At 36.0% G+C, this 19,225-nt stretch overlaps 1 protein-coding gene across 1 annotated transcript in view; it reads left to right on the forward strand.

Annotated features, from left to right (window-relative positions):
• unc-13 overlaps nucleotides 1-17,307 on the forward strand; it is a 312,040-nt gene extending 294,733 nt beyond the window's left edge. Inside the window, exon 29 of the mRNA XM_067138400.2 lies at nucleotides 15,031-17,307. Coding sequence (XP_066994501.2) covers nucleotides 15,031-15,325 — 295 coding nt within the window. The 3' untranslated portion in view covers nucleotides 15,326-17,307. The remainder of the gene's footprint in view (nucleotides 1-15,030) is intronic.
• Nucleotides 17,308-19,225: the final 1,918 nt, after the last annotated feature.

Raw genomic sequence — 19,225 nt, forward strand, 5'->3', positions numbered from 1 at the left:
TCATTTTTACAACACTAAGCCCCCTTTTATACTTTGTTCCAAACCTCTTATGTATATTCCTTGTATATTTATTAGCTATTACTCACCTGTCCCATACTAACATCTCTTTTCATTTACCACATTCACTTGTTATTCCATAATAATCTTACTGTTAACATATTCTTAGGATTTCGTCAAGAGTGATCTTTGCTTTGATGTGGCTGATGATGACCCCTAGATGGGTCGAAACTAGTTCCATGTAATTTTAAAATATTGTGAATATATTTTGTATTGAATAGGTGGAAACCTTTATTGTGTTGTTACTCATATGTTATTCTCAGTTCAATACGGACCAACAACATGAAATTTATAACCCTTAACGACGTAAAGCAACTAGAAAAAAAAAAAAAAGCCTAATCATCACGTTTGTAGATTTTAAAAAAGCATACGACAGTATTTGTCATGAATCATTATTAAAAAGCCTTAAAGAATTTGGATTACACCAAAAACTTGTTAACATCATTAGTATGACTTTTAAAAATACGAAGGCAAAAAGTTAAATTTAGAGGTGAATTATCAGAATCATTCACTATAAGAACTGGACTTCGACAAGGAGACGGACTTTCACCATTGTTATTTAATTGTGCATTGGAGAAGGTTATGCGTGAATGGAACAAGAAATGCCAACCAACTATCAAGATCGGTAGAAATATTAAACTCAACTGCCTTGCTTTTGTAGACGATTTAGCATTACTTGCAAATACAATAGAAGAGGCTAAATTTCAAATTGAACAACTAGAAATTATAGCCAAAAAAATGGGATTACAAATTTTATTTGGAAAAACAGAAATGATGCCAACTTTTAAAGTTGATTTACCAGTTATTCAACTGAACAGTAATAAAGAGATTAAAATTGTTCAAAAATTCAAATATCTTGGGGAAATAATAACATGGAACACAAATGAAAAAGAAGCAATAGAACACAGAACAACCTATAAAAAAAAAATCTCTTACGATATACGCTAAGCTGAAACACTATAATTCCATAGTTAAACCAGAGGCAACATATGCTCGTGAAACTTTATTCAAATTAAATGTAAAATCTACAACAAACAAATTACAGAAAACTGACAGAAGAATTCTTAGAACAATTATTAATAAAAAACACCAAGTTCATGGACAGTGGAGATTATTGCCTAATAACATTGTCTATCATGAATGTGAATAATATCTACAATGCGTAAAAGAAGAATTTCCTTTTTCTTTCACATATCAAGATTACCAGACACCAGGATATTGAAACAACTATTTGATTACTTTTTGAAAAATAAAATCAATAATAACTGGTTCAAAGAAGTTCAGGATGATTTGGAAGAATTGCGAATAACTCGGCAACAAATCAAAGACAGAAAAGAGAAGAGGATTTTGAAGAACAAAAGCATAAGTTTTAAACAAAAAAAAGTTGAACGGAAACAATATACTATATCAGACACATAAAGGGCTTCCAGGTCGGAGAGGATGAGAAAGTTCTGGAAGAAGAAAAAGAAGAAATTAATTCAAATGTATTGATTTAAGTGCTCCAATGTGGGCGTAAAATATGTAAATAAATAAATAGAAATGTAAAGTTAGCAGAATGAAATAATAATAATAATAATAATAATAATAATAATAATAATAATAATGATACCCACGCAACTATAGCAACCTAAGAAATTATAATTACCTGCATTAGCCGGATTTAGTGCAGAGACTCTAGATAATCACAAAACAGTGACTCAAAGGGAGAGTCAGACAATGGAGTGGATCCACTGTAGGAACAGTAAACGACATAAGTAAAATATTTCGCACCTCAGTATGCTCATTGTTTCATGAACCGCCATGTGGGCTTCACCGTATAACAATCTTACTCCAAAGAAGACAAGCACGAGACTGTACACACTTCGGCTGAAGGCCGGAAGCGCTCTCTGTCAAAGACAATATAATTCATACGTCATGTCCGGGAATTATCGTCAAAGATGTCGATGGCAGTCAAAGAGTATGGTATATTCCAAGAAGTGTGCCACCAAGGCAAGCTTGGTGCGGCACACCACGGACAACCATCTTCAGGGTTGCCAACAGAGGGATTCGAACTCACTATCTCCTGAATGCAAGATTACAACTGCGCGACTATAACCACATGCCCAACTTGCTCAGTTAAAATTCCCTTGACTGTCCTTTACAACACTTTTGTTGCATCTGCTATTTTTTGTTGTACTTACAACTCCCTTCTATACTATTCCTGTGTTTTATTCTTTCTATCCTCAGCTTCCTTATGCATATAACTATGAACACTGAACAATCTCTCGCATTTGTCCTCTTGTTGTCGCAAACTTAAGTTTAGAATTTTCAGGGGCATAATGCACTTCATGCACGAACGTAGGAATATGTACTGACAATGAACCGATTTGTTTAGCTACTGACCATACTTGCTCAGTCAAGTCTGTCACAAGAAGTAGTCCCTTCTCTTCCCTTCCTGCCCCTTTTCTGCATTCCATTAGTATACTAGCTGTCAATCAACATGCGATAAGTCTGCCAGCACACTTTACCTCATGTTTCAAGCGCCAAATTGATTTGAGGCAATTATAAAACGTGTACTACAGCAATGACCGACAGCAGTCAAGAACAATGAAACTGAGGCATCTCACGTTCCCTCTAGAATTAAAACTTGTCACTTATGATAAACTGTATGCAAATTACAAGATTCCAACTCAGGCGCTAAAGATTTAATGACTAGTGTTTACGATATTGTGTTCACCTTTCAGTACAATACAATGTTAAAAATATTTACACTATAATTACAAAAATGAAAAGCATTATTTGTCACCAGTATACATGACAAATAAGCTTTAGATTATCTTCAGCTGGCTAGTGAAATTTTTTAACTAAAGACATCCTTAAATGCTACAGAAAAGCAAAAAATTATGATATATGAAATGAAAATGATGTGTTAAAATTAAAAGTTCTCTAAAAATGTTTAGCTTGACTGTTAAAAGTCCTCTTGTTTACATATTGTCTTAATGCTAAAACATCACACTGTTCTAATATACATATGGCATCTTGATGACTTTATAAAAAGTTATTGCATTCAAGTGTAAAATGGACCGTTTATGTTGGGATGAAAAGTTTTTAACAATGCATTGTATTGAGAGGTGGACACAACATAATAATTTTCTCGTAAGTCATTTGTTTGAGGCAGCATACTTTACATGCATTTACAACCATTATATCTGGATTGCACATATGTATTATAGTTGTTTCATTATATACTCCAGGAAGATAACTGCAACTTCTGCACCAGCAGTGTCCATTTGGTTCATATTTTGTTGAATATCATTTTCATTCTTTTTGATATCACACACAGGTGCACATCCAATATTATATGCAGCAGCAATGGCCTTCTGTGAAGAAATCTGACCCAACTTACTAAAATTTCCAGTTTCTGCTTCAGATCAAATGTCATCTGCTTTCCTTTTGAAGCCACGATATTGTGCTGTAACTGAAGCTAAGTCATTCATAACACCATAGAAGTCCATCTCTGCTTATTTAATGTCATGGGTAGAAGCCACATTTCTAACAGGCTGGACTCTTAAGGGCTGGATTAATGAGAGTCTAGTGGCAAAAGACAAAAACATTAAAGCAGAAATCAACATTCATAACTTCATATAAAGGTGATGTTTGTCAGTGGTGCACATATACATCAGCTGTAATACTAGTGGAAATCTTAGCATTCTGGAAACAAAACTGGAAAAAGTAACACTGAAAGGAAGGGATATTTACAATCACATTCTTCCTCTTCCTCTTCTTCTTCTGATGACATCTCCTCGCGTAAAGTTGGCAACCTTCATGGAGTAAGTTTTCCTATTTTGTGTTCCTGTATTGGAGTTGTCATATTGTGAACGTTAAATCACTATTGGAGACTTAACATCCAGAAAAATCTTCTCTGCCCATGTCCTCAATTCTCTCCTATCTTGCCTTCTACGATTACATAGTTGTACCAGGCTGTATTTGTCATATCAGAAGATGTGACCAAAATAGGCTGCTTTCTTCCATTTTGTGAGGGTCAAGACTTCACTTCCTGGCTCAACAGAGGAACTCTTTGTTGGTGAAGTGGTCTACACATGGGAACTTTAACATTCTGTGACACCATAAAGCAGCACCAGTAACACATGACACTTCAATAAGTTTTGAATCGAAGGTAATGGTTGCACACAAGATGTTTTAATTTCAGTGTCTACATCTGGAGATACCATTCCTGCGTTAGCCAGCATCCTAGGTACTTGAATTGCGATACCCTTCCAATGGGTTTTCCATCCACGGTGACAATAGCATTGGCAATTTTCTGCATGTTGATTACAATGAATTTTGTTTTCTGAACATTCATTTTAAGTCTGAACTCCTTGCTTACTTTGTGGATGCTGTCCAGAAGGAACTCCAGGTCTTCTAAATTGTCACAAGTATCACAGCATCATCTGCATCGCGGATGGTGTTTATTTGCTCCCCATTGATCTTGATTCCTTTGTTAACTCATCAAGGGCAATTTAAAGAAAAGACTTTAGAGTATATGTCAAAAGTATTAGAAAGCGGATACAACTATATTTCACACTTTTTTGTATTGTAATAATATTTTGTGCATGAATGCTTGGTTTTCTTTTTCTTCTTTGGGGATTTTTTGGAGGTTTCACATTCCCTCATATAAAATTATTTTGGTAAAATACTTAAAATGATTACTTTCTTTGTTACTAATTCAAATAACAAGACAGTCTCTAATTAATTACTGCATCTGAGCTTTTGCCTAGAATAACTAACTAACATGTTCATCTCCATGGCTAAATGGTTAGCTTTTGACCCAATGGGTTTGATCCCTGGCCAGATCGAAGATTTTGACCATCAATGGATAATTCCAGTGGCTCCGGGACTAGGTGTGTGTGTGTGTGCCATCTTCAGCATTAGAATTCATCATAGGTAGAGCCCTATCCTTACAGACATGCATGTCACCAAGAAGACATCAACTCAAAAGGCCTGCTGCACCAGGCCTCCTCAGAGGCAACATGCCAATAAATAAATATACAAACTAACATGTATAGCACATAGCTACATAGCAATATCTTATCCAGAGGAGTAGACAGATTACATTTACAACAATCCTTCTTGGTCACATATAACCTATTGCAGGAGTTGTATATTTTGCCTTATATTGCACATTGGCTAATCAAAGGCTAGAGGAAGGTACTTTTGATCAAAAAATTACTTACCAGTACTGTCACCTCCTAGGTACGCTAGATGGAAATTTTTATTGCTAACTTGAAATCATATAGTCTTCCAGGTTGAAATTTGAAACCTGATGTTGTCACTTGACTGTTAACTTAAGTGTCCCATATTCAAATCATAATGAGTCTGTGTAGGATTTTCTCCAGGTACACCAAGCAAGTTGTAGAGCTGTAAGTTTACATTCAGAAGATAGTGTTTGAATGTCACCATCTCAAGCCTTAAACATGGATTTTTTGGCTTTCTACTTTTACACCAGGCAAATGCCAGGGGTGTCTGTTAATCAAGGCTATGGGAGCAGTATAATATATATATGTATGTATGTATGTATGCTAGGGTGTCCCTTATTATGAAAAAACTTTATGGTATTTTTTTGGACTCATCCCCTGAACATTTTCCATTGGATTAGATTTCCTCAAAAATAAAATTTAATTTCAATGGGCCAATATTAACCTGTGCCAACTTGAGCACGAAGTTTGAATGTTAGAAATTATTGGTTTTTGTAGTTTTAAGCCAGTGGAAAAGCTATTGTTAGATATTTAATATATAATTTTATATTACATTTTAATACATTTTCACTCTTTACACTGTATTACGTTTTTGGTATTCTTGTGGATACTTTCCATCAGTGTTTCTTTTTTGAAATCTAGGTACACTCTGTATGATGTTCTTGAACACAACACAACACAACACAACACAACACAACACAACACAACACAACACAACACAAACGGCTTTGCTCCTCACCTACAGTCAGTAGTCCATGAAAACCTTGCATTAATTTAACGCCCCATTCAGCACAGTCATTCACAGCTTTATACTCCATAATCATCCTTTGAGCTTTTAAATATGGAGTGTTGCTCGTCCATGTTGAAAGACATTCTTGAATAAAACTAGTATCCATCTTCAGGCAAGAGAACAGATCTCTGCTTTTGGTTGACACAAAGTCATCTATTGTTTTCACTAAAATGAAGATTGAATTAGGATATGTAATTTTGTAATTTTCTTTTCCTCCCCTTTTCTTCTTTCTCTGCAAGTTTTTGGTCTACTCCTGCAAGACAGCCTTTACGTCCTGGCTCTCAGTACCAAAGTAAAAACATCCTGTCTTCTCCCAACTTCAGCATTTGTAGAACATTTACATGTGAAATATCAAATAGATCATCCAAATTATTTCTAAACCTCTCTTCACAATGCTTAAAAATATCTTCACACTTGTTTGCTTTTTTTTTTCACTCCAAATACTCTAAATACATGTTAATAAGTTTTAGTGAACAAAGCTGATAACTTCTTGTCGGGATTATTGCTTTCTCCCAAAATATCATGCACTCACGAACCACAAGATTAGCACTTACACTGACAGTTAATTTTACCTCCCGTATGTTATAAAATAAAACTTCAAGCACTTGTCTATTTGACGGTAATCTATGTCTAGTTATTTGGCATTTTATATTTCCTATTAAAAATACACATTCCCTAGCACTGTGTAATTGAGGTGACATTATGTTAGATTAATGACCCAAGAACATGTGTGACACAGTGGATAACAATGCACGTACTGATAGGCTCAGGCCTGACTCAGCACTGGGTGGTAAGTCCAGACTTGAGCTTCATGCAATTTTGCACTCAAGTGTCCATCTTCAGGCAAGAGAACAGATCTCTTCTTTTGGTTGACACAAAGTCGTCTATTGTTTCCACTGAAATGAAGATAAGATTGAATTACGATATGTAATTTTGTAATTTTCTTTGCCTCCCGCTTTTTTCCTTATCCACAAGTTTTTTGTTAGAATGCTCCGATCTCAACAAAATTTTGTATGTTTTAGAGTAATTCGAAAAAGATTGGAGGGTGAGCGTTCAAAGAACTTTAAGTGGTAAATAAGGGACACCCTAATGTGTGTGTGTGTGTGTGTGTGCATGCGGGCGTGCATGTGTGTGTGCGTGCTGAGTACTCAGGCTGAGGGCTGGTTGGAACCTCAAACAGCTCTGCTGTCAGCTGTCATAGATGGCCAAAGTATCACTGAAGAGGTGTACTAGGGAAATGAGAAGCGAGGTAGTTTCCTGTTACTTTCCTGACTGAGTCAAAGGCTGCTATTACATATCAGTCTGCCAAGCCCACTGAAACACACGCACCAACTGACCCTACAAGCAACATTTTCACATTATTCAAAACAAGGACTGGCTGCATAAGAAATGGCATTGCTCATACCTCGGTCACTTTTATATTACATGTAACTAATCTCATTATTAGACCCGTATTGAACTATGCTATGATATACTAACAATTTGTTGGTTATTTTGATCCACCTTTTCAATACAAATTACAGTTTGTGTTGCTAAGTTGTAATGTTACAACACTAATTTACCGGGACATGTTTCGCTTTTATTCACAAGCATCATCAGCCTATACAATTGCCTCAAGGTTTGTCATTTTTGGTTTGTTGTTACAAATTTCATTACATTGAATGTAAATCTAATTTCAGTGATAACAATATTTAAAACAAGAATAATATACACATTAAAAATTATGACAATATGTTCTGCGATGTTAAAATGGTTTAACTCTTAATTCTAAAACACATTGACGTCCAAAACACAGTTTTTAATTTGGCTAAAAATTGTTTGCAATGTTAAAATAAAATTGATTCAACTATAATTTGGCATTAAAATTTGAGTCATAAATATAAATATAAATATTGGATGTTAATATATAGGAGCCATAGTTTCTGAAGTGCATTGGTTTCTAGAATACAGTAACATTTCAGTATTGCAAATTATAGTTAAGAATTGTGCTCTCTAAATAATGTTATTTAAAAAACTGTAGTTTTGCATTATGCGTGATTAGTCATGATGATAAACTAGAATTGAAGTCTTGAGTTCGTTGGAAAATGGCTTCTAGATTTGATGAGGCTTGCTGCTGCAATTTGGCAATTTGATCAGAGGAAGTATTGACATATTTAATTCTTGTTTGTAGCGACCAGACTCTCCGTTGGAAGTTGATTGTTTTGATGTAAGTTATGGTTAAAAGGGGCTTCAATCCAAATTTTGAGTACTGGTATCTGATTATGTTACTTTCGATTTATGGAATGGAAGAAGCATCTGGAACAAATGGAAATGAACTTAAGTAATATTGTGTGTGTGTGTTGTGCTTATAATGTGAGTGTTGATGTTGCATTATCACTTACCCCTTTGTCTGCTGCTACAGAATCTTGTGGGCCTTATTGCGTTACTGTGACTATTGTCTGTTGTGGCTCTACTCCTTGTGTTGTACGTATGAAAAAGCTGTTGTAAAGGGCGGGTAGGGGGTTGAGGGGAAGAGATGTTGGGGGGGGCGTTTGCTATTGACGTGCTACGTGGTGGGGAATTCTTATTTGTTGTTGAGGTGGGGGTAGAGGACGATCCTGCAGGCGGGGCGTTAAGCTTTGGCGTGTTATGTGGAGGGGGACTTTTTTGCGTTGCCGAAATGGTTTCAGTTGTGAGTAATCATATGAAAGAAACCGGCCATCATTACACCTCAATAGATAAAGACCTTACAATAATCAAAAGAATCGAAAAGGGGAAGCTAATGACAGAATTCGAAAACATATATGTTTATTTGGATTAATACTTTAATAAAGGAAAAAACTTGAATGACGCGGTCGAAATAAAAAGTCCGTTAATAGAGCAGTTGCCAACATTATTACGAAATCTCAAATCAGATAAAAGCAAATTCTTTAAAATATTCAATCTAAATACACTCACAACTGAAACCATTTCGGCAATGCAAAAAAGTCCCCCTCCACATAACACGCCAAAGCTTAACGCCCCGCCTGCAGGATCGTCCTCTACCCCCACCTCGACAACAAATAAGAATTCCCCACCACGTAGCACGTCAATAGCAAGCGCCCCGCCCAACATCTCTTCCCCTCAACCCCCTACCCGCCCTTTACAACAGCTCTTTCATACGTACAACACAAGGAGTAGAGCCACAACAGACAATAGTCACAGTAACGCAATAAGGCCCACAAGATTCTGTAGCAGCAGACAAAGGGGTAAGTGATAATGCAACATCAACACTCACATTATAAGCACAACACACACACACAATATTACTTAAGTTCATTTCCATTTGTTCCAGATGCTTCTTCCATTCCATAAATCGAAAGTAACATAATCAGATACCAGTACTCAAAATTTGGATTGAAGCCCCTTTTAACCATAACTTACATCAAAACAATCAACTTCCAACGGAGAGTCTGGTCGCTACAAACAAGAATTAAATATGTCAATACTTCCTCTGATCAAATTGCCAAATTGCAGCAGCAAGCCTCATCAAATCTAGAAGCCATTTTCCAACGAACTCAAGACTTCAATTCTAGATTATCATCATGACTAATCACGCATAATGCAAAACTACAGTTTTTTAAATAACATTATTTAGAGAGCACAATTCTTAACTATAATTTGCAATACTGAAATGTTACTGTATTCTAGAAACCAACGCACTTCAGAAACTATGGCTCCTATATATTAACATCCAATATTTATATTTATATTTATATTTATGACTCAAATTTTAATGCCAAATTATAGTTGAATCAATTTTATTTTAACATTGCAAACAATTTTTAGCCAAATTAAAAACTGTGTTTTGGACGTCAATGTGTTTTAGAATTAAGAGTTAAACCATTTTAACATCGCAGAACATATTGTCATAATTTTTAATGTGTATATTATTCTTGTTTTAAATATTGTTATCACTGAAATTAGATTTACATTCAATGTAATGAAATTTGTAACAACAAACCAAAAGTGACAAACCTTGAGGCAATTGTATAGGCTGATGATGCTTGTGAATAAAAGCGAAACATATCCCGGTAAATTAGTGTTGTAACATTACAACTTAGCAACACAAACTGTAATTTGTATTGAAAAGGTGGATCAAAATAACCAACAAATTGTTAGTATATCACTTTTATATTGTCAAAGCCAAGGATAAGATTGAGACAGGTCAATGAAAGGTAACAACTTTGTTCTAGCCCACACTAAAAGACATAGTGGACTGTAATGTCTTGTCAACAAAGGCATATATTAAGCACGGTACTGAATTATTGAACACTAACATCTTGACTGTTTGGGAAAAAGTCTTCTTCCTTTTCCACCAATTTTCTCCCTGCTGGGGTTGCATATATGAACTATATCGCACATGAAGATTTGGGTCTGTTTTATGGCCAGATAACCTTCCTGATGCCAACCCTATATGGAGGGATGTATCCACTATTGCATGTTTCTGTAGTGGTTGGTAATGTGGTTCACTGGGACAAACACAAACAACAGACGTGATTAAAATCCCCAACCCAGCTGGGAAACAAACCTGGTACCCTCTGAACTGAAGAACTTGATGCTGACCATTTAGCCAAGGAGCTGGCCCAGGAAAATTAGTATAAGTTGGAAATGGCCTAAATATGTGTTAGCCAAAGGTATGTTCTATATTATGGGAACGCACAAAGGTGTAATCTATCCATTGTTAAGACATGCTGGTTGTTTTAGTATAAGTCATTTTTAACATTGTTCAGATTTCCTTTGTTTCCAAATCTATATATACATAAAAATGAATGTTTGTATGTATGTATGTATGTATGTATGTATGTATGTATGTATGTATGTATGTATGTATGTATGTATGTATGTAAATGACACATCTCCTCCTAAACTACTGGAGCAATTTCAATCAAATTTTGAACACTTATTATTTGCTATCTGGAGACGAGCACTGTGGGGGTAAGCCACCTCTAGCCCCCTTGGGAGTGGGGGGTTAGGGGGTCAGGTAAAAAGAAATAATCAAAAATAGTGTCGAATCCGTAGTTTTTTGGGTCGCTGAGGTGAATAGTGACACTCCCGATTTAAAAAAAGTCAAATTTCTGCTCCCATTTGGGTGGGGGGTGAGGGGGGACTGATGATGGATGTATGTGTGTAAATGACACATCTCCTCCTAAACCACTAGAGCAATTTCAATCAAATTTTGAACACATATTATTTGCTATCTGAAGACGAGCGCTGTGGGGGTAAGCCACCTCTAGCCCCCTTAGAGGTGGGGGGTTAGGGGGTTCAGGTAAAAAGATAATCGAAAATAGTGTAATCCATAGTTTTTAGGGTCGCTGAGGTGAATAGTGGCACTCCCGATTTTTTAAAAGTCAAATTTCTGCTCCCATTTGGGTGGGGAGCGAGGAGGGGGACTGATCATGGATGTATGTGTGTAAATGACACATCTCCTCCTAAACCACTGGAGCAATTTCAATCAAATTTTGAAACTTATTCCTTGCTATCTGGAGACGAGCGCTGTGGGGGTAAGCCACCTCTAGCCGCCTTAGGAGTGGGGGATTAGGGGGGTCAGGTAAAAAAAAAAAATCAAAAATAGTGTCGAATCCATAGTTATTGGGGTCGCTGAGGTGAATAGTGATATTCCCGATTTTTTAAAAGTCAAATTTCTGCTCCCATTTGGGTGAGGGGCGAGGGGGGACTGATATATAAAATTAAACTAAAATAGTGTCGAATACATAGTTTTCGGGGTCGTCGAGGTGAATTGTACACCCGAGATTTTTAGTATCAGGAGACAAATTGCGTGGGGATAAGACAGCCCAGGAAACCTTAGGGGTCAGATTTTCAAATTAACGAAAATAGTGTCGAATCCATACTTTTCGGGGTCGCTGGGATGAATAGTGATACTCCGGATTTTTAGTATCACGGGGGGGGGGGTAATACACCCCAAGAAACCTTAGGGGCAGGGGGCTCAGATACAAAAATCATCAAAAGTAGTGTTGAATCCATACATTTCGTGGTCGCTGAGATGTATAGTCACACTCCAGAATTTTTTTAAGTCCAAGTTCAGCCCCTTCATGGTAGGGGGCGATGGGAGAGTGATATATGAAAATAATCGAAAATAGCGTCGAATCCATAGTTGTCGGGGTCGCTGAGATGAATAGTGAGACTCCGGATATTTTATAAGTTCATCCCCCTTTGGGGTGGGGGGCAAGGGGGGAGTGATATATAAAATTAATCAAAAATAGTGTCAAATACATAGTTTTTGATTTCGCCAAGGTGAATTGTACACTTCGAAATTTTAGTATCAGGAGACAAACCACGTGGGGGTAGGACACTCCAGGAACCCTTAGGGGTGGGGGTTGGGCGAGGGGCTGAGATATAAAAATCATCAAAAGTAGTGTCGAATCCATACTTTTCGGGGTCGCTGAGATGAATAATGGCACTCCAGAATTTTTTAAAGTTCAGCCCCCTTCGTGGTGGGTGGCAATTGGAGAGTGATATATAAAAATAAACGAAAATAATGTTGAATCCATAGTTGTCAGGGTCGCTGAGATGAATGGTGAGACCCCGGCTATCTTACAAGTCCAAGTTCATCCCCCTTTCTGGTGGGGGGTGAGGGGGATTCAGATTTTAAAATAATCGAAAATAGTGTCGAAGCCATAGTTTTCGGGGTCACTGAGATAAATAGTAACACTGCCGATTTTTTAAAACTCAAATTTAACCCCCTTTAGGGGGAGGGGGAGTGAGATATAATAATAATAATAATAATAATAATAATAATAATAATCAAATATACTGCCTAATCCATAGTTTTCCGGGTCGCTGAGATGAATAGTAACATTCCGGAATTTTAAAGTCCAGCTTCAGCCCCCTTTGGCAAAGAGGGTGAGAAAGGGTGAAAAAATTAATTGTCAAAAATGCTCCCCTTTGGCATAGAGGGTGAGAAAGGCTGAAGAAATAAATTGTCAAGAATGCCCAAGGTAATAGACGTGTGTATGTTCCAGTATGACTTTCAAGTATGACTTACTACCTGGAAAACGTATTGTGGGAGTAAGACGCCCCTAGAACCACTTCGGAAGTGGGTGAAATATGTAATCCACATTAATAAATAGAAGTCAGTTTGGTGCGATCTATATATACTGTACTATACATATATAAATTAAGGCATAAAAATGAAAACAGACGTGAATTAATGAGACCATTCTAGGCATCCTAGAAACTTAACACTTGGTACCAGACAGCCTGATGACTTCAGTATCCCTAGAAAAATCCAAAATTCTCAAAATTCTCTGAGAGGGACACGCTGGGAGTTTCAAATCTGCACAAGAACACAGTCGGTGATATTTATCCTGAACGATAACCTATAGGTTTCATGGGCTTAAAAGTTTCCTGAAAGTCCTAATTTTTAACCCCCTCCCCCATATCAAGATGGCAGCACAATCTCCCAGACAAGTTAGGAAATAGAAATTTGGAAAAATTATAGCTTTTTGCCTGTAACCAATGGAAAATTTACGAGATGTTTAAAAAAATTATTTTTTTACCCCCAAAAAGTATCGAAATATGGAGGCAATTTTAATGACGGTGCAGACCTTCCTTTTGAGGTATTTGGTGGCTAAACGTTAAGTCGTATCACAAAACGGATGGCACAATCTCTGTTCAATTTGGAGATCTACAACTTTGGTCCTATGACTTTTTGTCGTATCTCGACCCCTTATGTTAAATTTGGCTCTATTTCTGGATGTACGTAAATTTTGCACTTTGTATATGTATAATTGATGGTTTGATTCACTTATAGGAAAGATGGGATCATCAAATTCTACATGAATATTGTCCCACCAGACAAATTCTATGTCTGAAGCTGTCGCATAAGTATCTGAAAAGTAATTCACTGTGTGAAAACCTTACACAAATTTCACCCTATTCAACGTTTCTAAAATAATCTTGCCTTTAAATAGATGAGATACGAGGAAGTATCATAGGGCCAGCCATTTAGGTAGCTAACTGGGGCCAGAGTCATCTTTTCTACAATACCTGTTTCAATATGACTGCATCGTTTAGCAGCAGTTATTATGTAAATGAAGGTGAACATGCATATACTTCCGTATGTCGATCTACATTTATTAAATTAAGTCGATTTGTAGCGATCTAGAAAGGGGTGTGTCTTACATCGTAATTAATACTTTATAAATCAGTAGTAACTCCCAGCAGGAGGGCGTCTGCTGTTGTAATCGGTACTCCCCACATCGATTTTAACTAGCAATAGGAATAGGGTAGTTCTCCAACGCCTGTGTACCATTGTAATGCATAATTCCCTTCTTGATTTGACTAGCAGAAGGCAAGGGAGTGTGCATTTTTAAAAAACTCTTTTACCTGATTCTCTTTATCATTAGGTATAGGTGCCCCTGATTATAAACAAATTTACCCATCAAAATGTGACTGACATTACGCATAGTGAATTGCGGCAGACAAGTAGACCTGTCGTTATCATCACAACTCTGCAACTCACACTTCACATTGGAAACAATGTCTGCGGACCTCCCTATGATTTTTCTTGGATAACGCCAAGAGACATGCAATTAAAATTTTTTTATTCACTTCATGTACAGCAATTTACTTCAATATCCGTATACATTGTAGAATACCATAGCGAAGCACGGGTACATTTGCTAGTATTTATATAAAATACTACCTATAATCTTTAACATAAGGTACTGCTTTCCATTTAATCAATATGTTAAAATTAGTTTTCTAGTTTGTTAGTTTTCTAGTTGAATTTAATCCAGAAAGAGAGAGAAAGATATGCTTGTGCTGTTAATGTGTGACACCTTAAATCATCTGTACTGAAAAGTAGTGTATTTCAACCTACACTCTTTTTCTTGAGCAATAAATATACATTATGTATTATGTAATTTTCTAACCCGTAGATTAATTTGTGTCTCTTATGTTTGACAGCATCATTGGTAATGAGGAGCAGCTGGACTACTTCGAACTTCACATCTGTATCAAAGATTACTGCTTTGCGCGTGATGATCGGCTTGTTGGTGTTGCTGTGATGCAACTCAAGGACATTGTAGAACAAGGTTCTTGTGCCTGTTGGCTGTCGCTAGGTAAACGCATACAGATGGATGAGACAGGCTGGACTATTCTGAGGATATTATCGCAAAGGACCAATGATGAAGTCGCCAAAGAATTTGTCAAGCTCAAATCGGACATCCGGACGGAAAATCCATTACCTAACCCAACCTGAAAGCCTTATGACATAACTGGGAAACAAGACATGATATTCCACCGTCCGGCAATAATACGCCACTCGCCAAATGTAGGGGAAGTGAAGGGAAGATAAGATCAATGGTGAACTGAATTTGTAGCTTATGAGACTCTTGCTGGTCAAGACTACAAATCAGCTTTACTGTTAAAGAATTTAAATAAATTCTCAGTTCAAAAATGTCCCTCTGGATGAACATTTTTCTGTAGACAGAAATTAAGAAATACTGCAGAAGAGGAAGTTTTTACCATTGCACAGAAATTTACAACATAAAATGCTGTGGTTAGCATTTTATATACAAGAAGAACTATTTGCTGAAGAGAGGCATTAATGCATATCAGCACTGGTTCAAACACTAGTTTGCTGAGATATGTAAGTCCAAACAAATAATGAATCCTTCAACTTCTCCTTTCCTAACGCTGACCAAAATAAATCTAAAAATCATGGGGTTATGTGATCATCATGCGACTGAAAAATAAATGGACATTCAACTATGAATGTGGTGATCAAGAAAAGTTGTGATTCATGAACACAAACAATGCTCACATTTGCAAGAGATGTTATCTTGAATTCCGTTATCTCAAAACTAGACCAACCATAATAACGTATACAATAATTTCTTGGGCAAGATGTACTTTTTTTAATCCTCACATCTTGCCTGATATGGTACAGTATATAATTCTAAACTAACAGAAAAGATACCTTAATTCAAATTCCATGTGCCGTACACTAACGTCATTACTTCTTTCCCTGCTTATGTATACCGTATCGTTATATGTCACTGTGATATTCCAGGGCCTGCCTTCCAGCCTAGGGAAATGGGTTGGTCTCACCTAGTGAGGTCTTTTTCTTTTTTATTTCTACCTAACTATTGCTGCTTTAACAACAAATTGAGTATTCATAAACAACAAGAATTAAATCTCTACTTTTGCTAGTAATAGCATCTTCCTTTTAATATACTCACTAGCAAATATGCATCTGGAAAGTAAACGTTCTTTAATTATTTTTAAAACCATATTATGTTTCATATTTCTCATAAAGTGAAGATGCCCTTCGACTTCCTGGGGTAATTTACTGTAAAGTATCCTAACATAACTGTATTTATGAATTTAATGCAGAAAGAGAGAGAAAATATGCTTGTTGATGAAATATCTATTTTAATATTTTTTGTAAGACTTGTAGACCTGCAATTAGTAAAATTTATATTTGTATGGCATAACATCTATGCAATGAAAACTAAGAAATACTGATGCATTTTACTGGTGAGAATATTTGCATTGCCGGACAACAAATACAGCTGTAGGCTTTAAATTTTGAACAGTTATGTTGTGTTTCTCCAGTCTCCCAAAGAGAAAAGTAAAGGCTCATTTCAGTCCAAAAGAAAGCTGGAAGTTTATGAAGAAAGAAAGTCAAGAAGATAAAGCTCTATTTAATAATTTACATGATGTTCAATCATCCCAGAATGATTTCAAGGCACCCATGATCCCAGGAGTATAAATGACTTTTTAAAAACTTAAGACTAATTTCAGAAATATAAATACTGTAAATAAACACACATTTGTACAATAAATAATACACAAGGTTACAGAACCATTCAAATCAGCACTTATAACTCTTATTCACAAAAATGTCATATTATTTTTAGCTATGGTATTCAATAACAAGAGTTCTTAAAAACATCACTTGTACTCCTTTGCTTCTGAGTGCCTCATTTAAAGTTAATTTATACAATCATACGTACAAATTTGTTCAATTACTTAATGAACTTTATCTTGTGAATAAACGTTGCAATTGAGATCAATTTTATACTCTTATGAAATTTATCTTATTGTTAATTATGTAAAGTCAGATTCCAAAATACATTACATATTTACTGTATGGAGACAATAGAAGTATGCTTCTATATCCAATCCCTAATGAAATTATCCTCTAGTAAGGATTTCAATATGAAGTTTGGGATCAAGGAAAGAAAGATTCAAAATATGGACAAAGGAGAACTATTAAAAAGGATACAGACTATCATTGACAATAATAGGACAAAGAATAACATGGCAGATAATGATAAAGGTATAGGAACAGTTTATTATAAGGTCTATCAGGTACTTTGAAGTGAAGAAGGATAGCACTGAACTGTATTAAAATGTCTCCTCTTTCAGGATTTCACTTCGTTACACGAAAGCCTCAGAAACAACTGATATCTTACAATTGTTAATAAGATTGCGTATCATTACTGAATGAAATTATTATTCAAACACAGTAAGGCAGTTGAAGTAACTTCCAATTCACTTGAAGAGTAACTAGGTCATCAGTAAATGTTTGAAGTTTTATATGTACCAGTATATGAGGCTTTTATGAGTAACAGATGAATAGGACTCTGTTTCCATAGTTCTTCATTATATTTTCCAAGTGCCTTGACACTGATGACCTCATAGGTTTATATCTATTGCCTTTATGATTATTAATCAATTTATGTTATTTTTCACTCATTGCCTTCTGTGTAACTGTAATATGCACACAAAATAACTGCAAAAACAAAGCAAAAACTGAGACCACTATCTTTGGATGTTTCTGAAGCTCAAAATTTCTAAAGAATTTAACATCAAGTCTTGACAACATTTTTGGGTAAGCAGATGTATGATTGAAGTATTTTTTATGCAATCACAGATAACTAACTCAAAATATCTTAAAACAAGCCACCACCAAACATATACAAGAAATATGTGTGTGTTACTGTATGCATTTAGTACAAATAGTATTTGGATTAAGAATCTCTTCCAACAACAGGCTTTTGACTTTAGTAGAAAAGAAAAACAAACTTCCAGAGCATATTATGTTCTTGAACTTCACTGGTGAATATCAAAACATACTACAGCAGCCCCTGATGATAAAGCAATCACTTTATCCTTCTGGTGTATTTGTAAAAATATGGCAAGAGACAAAATATGGATGATTTTTTTCATACATCTTATGCATGAATTGAAAAGTGGAACAATAACTGGAATTAATAACAGAGCTCAATAAATTTTAATTTCAAAAATAAATTATGGAGAATGCAAAGGTAGGAAACATGAAGGTAATTAATTTTAATAACAGCAGTGACAACCACTAACACCACCAAGTTTAACTTAAAAAAATAAGTAGGTATTATAATCAATACATATACAGTAGCAGCTGTTTTATTTGGTAATTGATTATCTGGAAAGTTCTACTAACCACAAAATCGATCAATGCTTCATTGCAGTTCACCATCGCATGAACCAGCAATGAGAGTTTCATAATCCCACACAATAGAATTCTACAAGTGCCAGATGGTGTGATGTAATTCAGTTACCTGTTTCCTCTGCCATTATAGTTTTGTGTTCAGGGTGTTCTGTGTTTTCTTGTCGCCCAAACATGACTGCAGTATCATGTAAGGAGAGAGTAAGAAGGAGAAAAGAGTGGTATTAAAAATAAAAGAAAGAGACATATGCCATAGGCTTGAGCATGGTGAGGTAGGTAAGGGTTGTTCTGCCCGAAGGCAGGTCCGAACCTCCGCAGAGGTGTTCCTGAGCCGGAGTTTATGTGCGGTAGGGTGGCCAGTTCCTTTCCTGAGCATGGTGAAAACCTTAGCAAATTAAGAAACGAGTATCGGATCAGACTGTCGTCATATGTTGGTAGAAAGATGAATTGTTGAAATTTCATTCAACCACAGAATCAACAAAGGCCATTGTTGGATGCTGTGTTCTACAGAAACCTAAGCTGGAGCAACTAGACATTGTTTTGTGTGAATGGTTTACTATTAAATGGTCTCTGAACCCATGATTATAGAAAGGCCTGAAGGACTGTATGAAGAAAATGGAACCAACAGAGTAGTGCAGCCCTTCAGATGGTTGGTTAGCTGGT

The sequence above is a fragment of the Anabrus simplex genome, chromosome 1 (genome assembly GCF_040414725.1).
Source record: "Anabrus simplex isolate iqAnaSimp1 chromosome 1, ASM4041472v1, whole genome shotgun sequence".
Classification (NCBI taxonomy): Eukaryota; Metazoa; Arthropoda; class Insecta; order Orthoptera; family Tettigoniidae; genus Anabrus; species Anabrus simplex.